The 12,491-nt window shown below is 36.1% G+C and overlaps 1 protein-coding gene across 4 annotated transcripts in view; it reads left to right on the top strand.

The window, feature by feature from the left end:
- The window catches only part of Arap2 (ArfGAP with RhoGAP domain, ankyrin repeat and PH domain 2), a 166,642-nt gene that overhangs the window by 150,555 nt on the left and 3,596 nt on the right, over positions 1-12,491 (top strand). For all 4 annotated transcript variants that reach the window (XM_028765222.1, XM_028765223.1, XM_028765220.1 and 1 more), the window contains 4 exons: positions 3,026-3,108; positions 4,087-4,122; positions 5,811-5,874; positions 11,272-11,406. In XM_028765222.1, the coding sequence (XP_028621055.1) occupies positions 3,026-3,108; positions 4,087-4,122; positions 5,811-5,874; positions 11,272-11,406 (318 nt within the window). The remainder of the gene's footprint in view (positions 1-3,025; positions 3,109-4,086; positions 4,123-5,810; positions 5,875-11,271; positions 11,407-12,491) is intronic.

The raw sequence follows: 12,491 nt of genomic DNA, 5'->3' as shown, positions 1-12,491 counted from the left end.
TTTTCCTGGCTGCTGAGTTGCCTTTCTTGTCATGACTTTAGTGTGATATAAAGTGATAAGCTTAAATCTCAAGAGTTGTTTGGGGGGGTTGTTTCCTCATGGATATTCTGTGACATGCAGGTGCCCCATTGTCATTCCGTTGGAATTGCTACCTTAGCTAACTATGGTGGCCTGAAGCAGGGATTAACCACCTAAACTGCCAAGAAGGATGTTAGCCTCAGTTGTAGTCTGATTTTCCAACAAAGGTAACCAGGAATTACCTTTTAGCATGCAGTCTTAGTGCCCAGCTTTGTGCTTCTTGGAAAGAGCTTATAGAGGGGTACTTAAAGGCCATACCTCAAGATCACAAAAAAGGCATTCATTCCTTTTTAAAATATTTGTTTCTTAAAATTTAACAAGTTAGCAAGTCATAAGAAAAATATCAAAATTCATTTCTCAGTTGTACTTAGAAGAGACAATGTTTTAAGTATTTTTAAATCCCCTTAGCAAGAAATAGAAACTCAGGGGAAGGAAACTAAAGAACTTCACTGATAAAATTTGTGTAATTTTACTGATATTGATTTCTAATCTCAGAGTTGTTTTTTTTTTTAGAACTATGTGAACATAATAGTTTGCCTCAAAAGGAAAATAGTTATGAATAGTAGCAAATACTTTGGGGAATAAGAAAATGAACTTTTTTTTCAATCATTAAGGTGTGCAATACATCAGAAAAACCTTAAATAATGCAATGTAATATAAATGTAAGCATAGAGGGATGGCACTGTGAAGCTCAGTAAAAGAATTCTGTATCCAGGCCTAATGGTTAAAAATATGTCACATAAAGTTTATGTTTTAACTATGGGCATTTTAAAAATAAATTGCAGTAAAATAGTTGTCAATAGAAATATTTAATTTTAATTGTCACATATATTGAAATTTAAAATATCTCAGGTCAACAATATAATTAAATAATTTAAAATACTAACCAGCAAAATTCACAAGAGTATGAAAATGAGTTTCTGTCAACTACACGGGAATATCTTGTGTTAAACAAAAGTTAAGATGTGTATACATGGTATTGTGGAACATTTCTATAATTCTGTTAGAATACCCTGGTATAGCAGAGCTTCCCTTTCAGACCTCAGATTAGGTTCAAAGCACACCAAACACATGTTTTCACAGAGAATTGTTTTTTGTTCTTTGGGGTTTTTTGTTTGTTTTCTTGTTTTTTTGTTTGTTTGTTTTTTAATTAAACAGGGAAAAAAGTTGAAGGAGTAACTTTCTGACTCAGGCTGAGGGGAAAAAAAGAGGCAAATGACTTGCAAGTGTAACTTCTAAGAAGAGAAAAGGGGGAGGGATGGTTTAGAAAGGGCAAGGTTGCATCGTATATTTTGATTGGACATGTTAATTAGGTGAACCGAAGGGGTCCTTTGATTGATGGACTTCAATACTGGAATAGGTGCATCATGGTAGTTGGCATCAAGAGGAGGAAGTGGCCAAATAAGAGAATAGACCTTGATGGCTAGCTTTAGGATTCTAAAAATCTAAGGATTTTTAGCAAGGCAGACAGAATGGGGGAGAAGAGTAAGGCCTTCCAGGGCCACATTCAAGCTGCCCTGAGACCCTTCACTTAGCACTTAAGAAATCAGGACAGATGAGTCAAGGTTAAGCTCTGCTGTGTAGTAAGTTTATAGTTTGAGGCCACATGAGAACTTTTATCAAAAACTTAGTCTATTCGACTTCATAAAAGAGAAAAATTAAAGCAAACAGCAATTCAAATCAAACATTCTATTCATAAGAGACCTTAGTTCCATGTAAATATATTAACTGTTAATAAAAAGAAATAATAGAAAGCGAAGATATGGACATACATTGTTAGAGATAAGAACTTTGTCTTAATTAGATTATAAGAATGTGTTATTCATAATTTGTTCTTTTGTTACTATTACTGGCCTGAAAGGGAAGTTAACCAATGAAATGTGTGTGCATATATCTTCAGTGAAAATAAGAAATATTAACACTGTGCAGATCGAAATTCTCCATGCAAATCCCAGGGCTCCTTCACTGCCAGAGGCCGCTTGTCACAAGGCTTGAGTCCTTCCTTCCTTGGTGTGTTTTCTATAAGTATTTCCTGAGTTCTCCAGGTACCAGCTATGGAGATCAGCGTTTAACTTTATAAACGTAGCTCCTACTTTTTACTTTTCAAGTTTGATTGGTTATAAAGAATGGACAGCACAGTAACACTTTAATATATTTATAACACATAGGCGAGCTACATAGTTGAACTTTTATGAATTTTTCTGGGGTCTTAACAAATTGCTATATTGGAATTTGTATAAGGCTGTGTGTACTATATTTACAGAAGTAGCTGATTTCTGTGAGCTCATTTTATGCCAGTCACTGAACTAAGCTTGATATGCATTTTTGTTGTTGTTGTTGTTTAACAATTACAACAACTTTTCACACTAACACTCTGCTGCTTCCTTCAGTTCCCCCTACCTCTGGCTCTTATAATCTCTCTCCTCCCCTTCTGCAAGCATCTTTTAGCATCTTTCAGATACTTATTTAAATACAGATACATAGGTTCAAAGGGCTTTGCAGAACGTGGAAATGATCCAGCGACAGTATAAATTCCTTTATAATGTATCTTAACAAATTATTCTTGATTATTTTCATCAGCCTAGCTACTTAGAATAGTTTATTGTGTGCCCTTCCATGCACATGGTCTGTTTTCTCCAATATTTTCCATACTGTAAAATACATATTGCATAAATTTGTCTTTATATTCAATGATAAAAGCTGAAGCAAACCAGTTAATCACCTAGACTCTATATTTGTGTCAATTATGATGTTATACATTTTCTACTTAATTTTATTTATTTGATCATATTATAATCAAATCAGTCTTTAATTGCTAAAAACTTGTAGTAGAGTCATAACCATGGCACAAAATAAAGAATTCTGAATGAGTTGGTTAGTAGTCTACAGAAATATTAAGAAAATTTAAAGTCTACTTAATTACAGGTTATGTGTTCTTTCCTTACAGAGCACCAAACACGATAAGATGTTTCCACTTAGGTCGATGAAGTTTTACCTTGGCATAAAAAAGAAAATGAAGCCCCCGACCAGGTAAGTCTAAAAAGAGAAGAGTAGTAGACAAGAAAAACAAAACAGGAATTAAATCTGTTGAAGGGCTTAGGGCTGAGTAGCATTACTGTCTTGAAGGCCTTCAATTACCTGGAGCCTAAAGGGGATTGCCTGGTTTTGTGAGTATATAAGAGGGATAATATTCCTATGGAGAAAAAAGGTCAAACTCCTTAGTGACCACCTTCTGTTCTGGATGAGTCAGGAAATCCTCAGGAGACTTCAATAACTTCCAGGATGTGGGTTCCTTGGCCTCCCATTCCATGACAGGACACAGCGATTTCTGGGGTGTAAGAAATGGCCAAGCATACTAAATCAACACAAGAAATCAAACCTGCCCTTCAACTTTCTGATGCTTAGAATATTTGATCCTGGCTTTGCGGTTTGCTCTTTAGTTGAGCTAAATATGCAACTAACATTACAGCACTTAGGTACCTCTAATAAATTGTACTCTCTGAAATGTTCTTTGTGTTTTTAATATGTGATGAACCCAGCATTCGATTTATGCCATAATTTGTTATCACACTCACTTTGATTAGCTAAATAATACTATTACAATATTCCAGAAAACTCTTTAATGACCTGTGGCTCTCAGATTTCATTATTGAAAAATAGTCTTACTTTAGTCGATATGTGTTTAATTTTTTAAGCTGAGGTCATATACATGTGTAACACAGTCACATATACACATACCTGACTTCAGACATTTCACAGATATTTTTCATTACTGTATTCATCATATATATGTTGCTATAACATATCTGAGACAGGCTACTAAAACTAGCACAAAGTTTATTAATGCACCAAATCAAAACGTTAGTGATTAGGTTTCAGAGGCTGAAGGATACAGGAATGTTAGTGGTTGAGTTCCATTAGAGGGCATTCTCTAGCTGTCTCATACCATGACACGACAGTGGCAGGCATGTGTCTAACATATTGTTTGTGTTTCTCTGTATGATGCAGTTGGGGATTGACCGCATATTCTGAAAAACATCACTGGTAAGTTAATAACTGGCAGCCTTTTGATTTTATATAATATTTGTAACTATGAGTAAAGAATGTCATCATGGCATAGGCAGAACTGAAGGCAAGATAAAAGGAAAGAAACTTGTGTGACAATTAGTTAATGGTCCTCTTACCTCCTTGCCAATGTCTCTTTCAAGAAACGACATCTGATTTCCTCCATAGACTTCTGCTGGTATTGGAATCCAATTTTTAAACGATAAGACGGCAAAAATAAGGTTTTGTTTGTTCATTTATTTAAGATAATACCTGTCTACATTGAAAGTTAAAAAAATCCATATCCTATTTTTAAATCTGTTTTCTCCATATACGTTTCCCATGGTATCCCTACTCCTGCCTGTCTCCCAGATTGCACTGAAAGCCCGCTTTCCACTGGCCTCCTGACTAGCCAGTCCTCAGGTTACATTCTGTCTTCACACCAGTGCTGGGGCCCAGGGCTTCTTGATCTATCTGGTTTATGAGGAATCTCTTTGTTCCTCCTGTTTCTGATTCTACTTTTGGATTTCTCTTGCCCAAAACACCACTGACATTTCTCCTGTGACCACATATCTTTCTGCTTTAAAACCTTACTGTGGATCCTACACTGAAATGCTTGCACGCTTGTTGCCTTCATCAGCCTCAATTCTTTCCAGTTTCCTTTTGTACTTAAGGATAAAGCAAGCATCAAACTTTGATATGCTGCTGCTTGTCTACCAATGTGTTACACAAGGGTACTCTGTGGATCATTCTTCCATGATACATGCTGTTCCCTTCCTCCTGACCCCCATCCACTCCCGATGAACCAGCAAAGTCAAGTATCATTCGTTCAAACAATAACCTCAGCAGACACCCTCACCTACAATCAATATTAATTGGTGTACATTCATAGTTTGCATACATAGATGATTTCACCTTTGCCTGGTGATAAAAAAATGACAGTATCTTATTAAGACTAATGAAAAACGTAACAAGTTTTAGAAATGTCATTTTTCGTGGGTTTTTTTTTTCAAGTAAGTTGTGCTTTTACTTGTTATTTATAAGTCTGGAAATGTGAAGAGTTAAATTTCATTGAAATGTCCATTATTTCATTGTAACTGCAGGTACAAAATCTACCCCTTTAGAAAGCAACCTCCTCTCACCGTCTTCAGATTCCCTGTACCCGCATCTGCCCTTTCTCTGTTTTGTCTACAGTCTCTGCAATGTATTTGTTTGCATGGCCAGCTTCCCTAATGTACTGTGCAAAGCGAGAGAGGAAAAGCTGCTTTATTTAGGGTTTTAGTAAAACATTATTGAGTGAGTGCCAACAGATATATAGTGATATTTATCTGATGAGACCATGTCTAAGCCTTTTAAAAAAAAACCTGCTACTCGATGAATGATGAATGCACACATATGTTCCACTCAGAGTGTCTGGAGAAAAGATGTTTTACCACCATGTGCCTGAAAACACCAAATGACACCGACTCTGCTTTTCAAAAATATTGCTGATCATTGTGCAGCATGCCAATTTGATGTTTACTTCCCAGAAGGCTGAAACTGCTTCTGCTGACATAGGCTGAGTTTGATTTCATTAAACCACACGTTTGGAAGAGTTCAGAGATATTTCTAACTGTTAAATTACTAACCACAGTATGGAAGAGCTCTGGTCTTTTACAAGTAGTTATTATATAAACCTTGTTTTGTAGGCACCTATGTTGTGACAGTTTACAAGCCCAGATGGAGTGGATGGCCAGTATCTTCATTGCTCAGGTATGATATCTGTGATGACCCTCTAATCTACTGTACAGTGTGTTGGAAGGAAATGCTGGTGTGCTTGTAATTTTAACTGCTAGTTTTGTTCTTGATGTTCACAGTTGGCACACTTTGTCTTGCATGTATTCTTTTGACATATATAAAAGTCCAGAGTTTTTCCATTGCTCTTTGGGAGACTATTGAGTGGCCAGGCTTCTAGCTCCTGCTAGCCCAGTGGCTCCGCAGCTTGGGAAGAATGCGCTGGTTCAGACTGTAGCTGTGACTGAGTTCACACTGCTGTGCAATGGCAAATAGAGCTGCGGACAGAAGTGAACATTCTGCCTTCGCTTATCTTTTCTCCTCTGCCACTGCTGAGAGAGATTAGGAAAGAACATTTCTTTGGTATCTGTTGTATGGTAACTGCTTCACAAGAATCAAGTTTTTTATCGCTTATGACGCACAGCAGAACCTGGATTTGCTTGAACCTGTTCATGAACGTAGTGCAGAACTCCCAGAGTTCACGGAGACTCACACTACACTCAGCTTCACACTTGGTCTCCCACTTTGTTTTGGCCAGGGTTAAATAGGGTGATTGATTTCATTGATTCCCTTTTCCACCTTTTCTAGCTAAATCTCTAAGACCACTTCTCACAGAGCATTGGAATTGGGATTCATGGCTAATGAATAAGTTGTCACTATTACTATTGAGACTCTGACAAAAAAGTTAATTCATTCTCAAATCATCATCTTCTTCTTTTCCTCCTCCTCCTCCTCCCCGCCTCCTCCTCCTCCTCCTCCTCCTCCTCCTCCTTCTCCTCCTCCTCTTCTTCCTCCTCTTCCTCCTTCTCCTGCTCCTCCTCCTCCTCTTCCTCCTTCTCCTCCTCCTCCTCCTACTACTACCACTACTACAACTAATTCCTCCTCCACCTCCTCCTCCTCTTCTTTTGAAAAACATTTCTCTGTGATTTAATTTATTAAATTTTCCAATTATTAATAAAAATGCCCCTTTCCCAACTCTCTGACTTTCCCATCTTATCCACTGTCTTGTACTTGTAGGGAGAAAAAGATAAGCGGTTAACTTTTTCATCATTTCTTCCATTTTAAAAATCAGATATTCGTACTATACTTAAAAACTGAGACTCTAAATGTGAAGTATTTTGTTTAAAGTTGGAAGCATATAGTCAAAAGCTGTTACAGTATCTGTTTACAGCACAATTACACTGATGCTTTTGTTTTCATAATTGGAGTCAATAGACCTTGATGTTGACAGTCAGGGAATGAATAGTACTTCTCCATTGTAGCACTAATTAAAAACATATGTGTGATTAGTTGTTTTGTCTGTGCTTTTCCTGCGATAATGCAAATTCAGTAAGGATGACTCTTATTTGGCTCACACACGTGTATCTGCCTCATGGAGCCTATTGTGCTTTCCAAAATATGCACTTAGTGTTTCTAAAATATGAAAACAGTGACTAAATTAAGTAGGTACTTGGACCAAACCTGAAATGGAAAGGGTGGTAAGGAGAAGCAAATGTAACAACTGGGAAAGGAGGTGGCCCAGTGAGGTAAGGAAGGACATGGGGTAGAGTGGTGGTCAGGGAATGGGTTTCTGAAAAGGTGAAGGAGGAGCCTAAATCTGTAAAAGGACTTGGATGTTTCCGACATTAAAGGGTGTTGTCCTGTAGATGGGGCCAGCAGCTCCAAGACTTGAGATGTCACCACAATTCTTTTATCTCACAAGTCTCCTCAAGTTCTCTCTGAGGGAAACTATGGGAAAAGGAAGGTGTGTGAGCCCTGCTGAGAGCTTAAAACAAGGAAGGACATAGTTGCTGTGTTTGTAGTTGGAAAAACATTGTTTGAGCCAGGACCATACAGTGAAAGGTACACACAGAACAGCTCTGTAAGAGAAGATGTCTGCCCAGGATTAGGAGGGGACACTGTGCAAAACATAAAGATGGAGGAGGATTTTTGGCATGAAATTATTTTTTTAATTCATAGGCAGTTTAAGTTGATAGAAGGAATAAAAATCAGAAAAGAACTATAATTTTTATATTTGTTTGAAACAACACTTTTATTTCTTCCAGCTGATGTAGGATTCATTGATTTTTTTTTTCATTTTCAAATGAATTTCTTTCTGAAGCATATATATGAAGCTACTTTACAGTTTTCTGAAGTACCATGCTTTATATTAAAAATAAATACTGTGTGTAAGTTACCATGTCTATGACATTGGCTTCTTCCTACCCTATGTCTATAGTGAGGTCTGTCTACCTTCTACTTTCTACCAAGTGCCTCATGGTGAGGCAGAGTGGCTCAGTCTTCAAGTACTAAATTACTAAATTAGTAAATTGTAATTTTATTATACTTTGAAATCTGAATACTTCATAATTTTGCCACATTTGGAATAATGATTTTAAAATAGGTTCATATTTTTAAGTAAGTGAAAATTTAACACTTCATATGAAACTTGAGGGTGTAATTAAACCCAAGAATAGGTGTGCCTTTTGCTGATAAGCTGTTTTTCAGTGTGTGTTTCTTATGGGTTCCCCAACCTTTTTTTTTTTTCTTTAAATTAAGAAACCTAATTTTTAGTGAAATCATAACTAGTGATTTTACAGGATGTTACCAGAGATGTAGAAGGATGAGTTCTTTTCAGATCAAATGGAGGTTGTGATATCTGTGAGGTATACAGATGAACATGTTGAGTTGTAAATTGTATTTTAAAATTCCAGGCAACAGTTTGAGGTTGAAATGTGTATATGGGGCAAGTTTGGTTTTGGATTGCACTAAAAGCTATAAAAGAGAATGGGATATTAACACAAACAAACACTCCCAAAAAAGCAAAAAGGAAAACAAAACAAGAGGGAGGAAAACCAGAGAACTCTTTAGTAACCACTGGGCTGCTACATATGTCTGAGATCAAGCCAACTTGATAAAAGAATAAAACCCAAAACACCATCATATAGAAGCTGTGGGGGAAAAATGACAGTAGCAAACATGGGTAGAGGTAATGAGTTTGTGTCTAGTGGGATTAGTTAGAGATGTGAGGCCAACAGAGATTTGGCGGTAACAATTGGTTTAACTCAAAGATTGGATACTATCTGTTTTTTCACATATGCTGACAGAGATAATCCAGTAGCTAAAAGAGTCATACAGGCCATGGCCAGACACAAGGAAGCACTGTTATTCTTCATTGTCTAAAGCCACTATATATCAGAGAAGGTGGTACATATACTTTTCCTCAGATGATTGGAGACAGGGCAATTGTATGCTAGTCTACTGGGCAATTAAAGCTTACTTGCAATCAGTACAATTGCTGACTACAAAGCCATGAAACTGTATGGCTATGGATGTAGAGAGACTAGTATATCTTGCAATGGAAAGTCACATATTTAAGTATTAATGATATTTTAAAATTAAATCAGTGAGGTTAGCCCTTGGGATACAGGCAAATCTGTTAGAGGTGTCAAGGTGGAAGAGAAAGTGAAAAATAATATGCATGTAATGAAGAGTCCAGTTTCCCTAGAGCAGTAATTGCTAATCACTACAAGCTTAAGGTTAGCTTTAACATGAAATGAATATACGCCACAATCCTGTGTATTTGTATTGCATCAAATACCAGATATCATAGATAAGGTCAAATTATAATGACGTTCAGGGCTTAGAGGTAATATATGTAATAAAAGGAGAAGAAGTATATTTCTTGAGGATAATTTTGAGTGGATTTACTAATTTACACTGAAATCTAAGCCAGAGTCTGAAGGACAGGAGAAAGGGAAGCTTATAAGAATAATGGTGTGAATTGATTCAGGGGTCAAGAGTCAAAAGAATATCCACAGTCAGTGAAATGAAGTAAGCAGGGTAGACAGAGAAAACTAGGTAAGAAGGTGATAGGCAAAGTCGGAGATTGCCAATGTAATCATTGATCGTGATAATTAATACTACAGTCCCCTCCCAGCTTGATGAGCTCTCTTATGGAAATTCGTTAGTCTTTTACCAACAGCTTACAAATGTTAAATGACAACATTCATTTAAACCTGGAAATTCCTGCCCTCCCTACTCCCATATGTAGCGTATCTACTATACCTCTGGAATATTAAAGCATAATTTACAAAATTACTGAGGTCCTTTCCTGTTTTCTCTCAGCTTTATTGTTGAGATATCCCAACTATATAAGATCAAAGATAGTTAACTATGTTTGGGACCATGACGTAAGAATAAAGCTTTTTTTTCCAGAGGTTAAATATTATATAATCTATCATGATTAGCTTTTATGAATTGAGGTTCATGCTACCATAATTTTAAGGGACATTTGATATGCACAAATATCAAATCTGACAAGAACTGGACTTTTACTGTAGACTGGATTAAATGAGGAGTAGGTGTATTGGTAAAGACACAGTGTGTCCCGCATTATCAATTAGCAGTATAGTATAATGGGCAGAAGGTAAATACTTGTAGGAATAAATTATTTGCTGTACAACAATACGCTAAGATCCTAACTACAGATATAAATTTGTTGATATGTCATCAAATTTGAGCAAAATTAAGTGTGAAGTTTTTGTTACATTAGTTTCCAGTTGGTTTTATCTCATCAAACATCTGTAAACTCATTTTCATTTTCTACTAAGTGGGTTGGTTGTTTTATGATTTATTTATTTAATACATTGCCGTCTGGAAATCAATTTGCCTTTCTTTAAAAAAAAAATGCTAATCTCTGTAATTCAGTGATTAAACACTCAAGGGCTTACATTTTCACCTGTGGCTGCCTATACCCCCAGGACAGAGTTAACTTTTCTCTGGGCATGACTATGATGGTTTGGTGGACTAGAATTCACAGTCAATAATTTGAGGACAAATTTACCATTCTCTCTGTTATAGAGTGATTTTCACTATAAATGTGTGTGTAAAAGGATAACATTTCTTTGAAATTCAATTAGATGAAAAAGTAACATTTTTCAAAATGTTATGAAATAAGACTGTTTTCACCTAGTCATGCCTTAGGTCAATTTGGGATATATAAGACCAAATTATTTTCACATTAAAAGATGTGAAATCACCTTTGATATGGCCAAGAAATAAGTGTTTAGTTACTTTGATTAAGGAGCCTAGAAAATAGAGACAAATACAATTTGTTTGATTTTACTCGAGAATTACTATTTTCCTCCAATATTTTCTACCATTTGCTTTGATAAGTAGTACAGAAGGCATGTGTTTGAAACTAAGAAATTGAACTGAGACCTCAAAGCTCAGTTCACTTAAGTGTTTCACATCCTGGAGCCATGTGTCTGCCAGAGTCAATGTCGAAGTAATTACAAATGGGATTCTCACAGAAAGTAGATTATTTGGAGTGGCTAAGGGGGTGTGGTACATAATGAAATCACACATCAATGGCACTAAATTGTGTTTTCACAGCATGAGAATGATATATGGCCGCCAGCCGGAAAGGAACGAAAACGTTCAATAACCAAAAATCCCAAGATTGGAGGTTTACCTCTGATTCCTATCCAACATGAGAGAAATGCAACACTGGCCCGCAAGAATATTGAGGTTGGTTATAATTTTTCGTTCTTATTGTAGTATCTAGGATTTTCCTAGGGCTTAACATGGTTGAGTGTATTAACTATATCATTGGTTTCTGATGCATAGAAGCAATCACTTAGCAAAACTCAATAATATCCAGACTTCATGAAGAGAACGGTGTCAGTACCCTCTGCTACTTGTTTTAATACCATTTACCACTTGGTACATATACCTGACACGACATACAGTCTCTAAAGTTGCCAAGCAATTTACTATATTAATCCAGAAATGCTGATTGCATAGCCTGTTCCAAGTCAATTTCATAAGATCATTTATAACATCCTTTGAGTGAATGTGAAACAAAAGATGCATAGGTCATGCCACAGGCATCCAGGTCTACTGTCACAGTCACAATCCAGACTTGGAAATCTAGTGTGTTTTAGAGACACCACAAGATAATCTCTGAATATCAATATGAATTATTTGGCATGCTTTTAGAAAAACAACCTTTCTTTATCATCTTTTGGTATGGAAGAACATGTGTCAATCTTGACATGAAATAAGGTCTCTTGGGAAAGAACCTACTCTAGTGCTTACTTTCAAAACTCACTTTGGGAATAACCTTTGGCATAGTATAATATGTTAACAGGATTTTTTAAAGACAAAACCAAAACAACAAACAAACAAAAAACCAACCTATGTAAAAAGTGATATAGATTATATATTCTTTGGAATTTAATTTGGGCTAAGATGCTAGAATCATTCTTTGTAAATATAAAGTACTTCTTTTTCCTACCATGCACGCATTTTTCTTTCTTACTTTATTTTTTTGTTTTAATTATTTGGGTATCAGTGGAACTGCCATTTATACCTGCTGGGAGAGGGAAAATCAGTTTTCTCCAATGAAATTACATTGGGAAAATCAACCACTCCAGGGAAGAGCTCATGTTCAGAAGTAGTCGACCACCCAAAAAAAAAAAAAAAAAAAAAAAAGGAACCCCCAATTTTTCTTTGTGTTTTTGGTTTAGTTGTTTGATTGTTGGGGGGGGGGTGTTTTGTGTGTATGTGCTTTTATTTTTAAATATTTTAAGATATTTATAATATTTAAAATA

Source organism: Grammomys surdaster, unplaced genomic scaffold (genome assembly GCF_004785775.1).
Source record: "Grammomys surdaster isolate TR1022 unplaced genomic scaffold, NIH_TR_1.0 150, whole genome shotgun sequence".
NCBI lineage: Eukaryota > Metazoa > Chordata > Mammalia > Rodentia > Muridae > Grammomys > Grammomys surdaster.
Note: the sequence above shows the minus strand (reverse complement) of the source record. Positions and strands in the feature narration are given on the sequence as shown.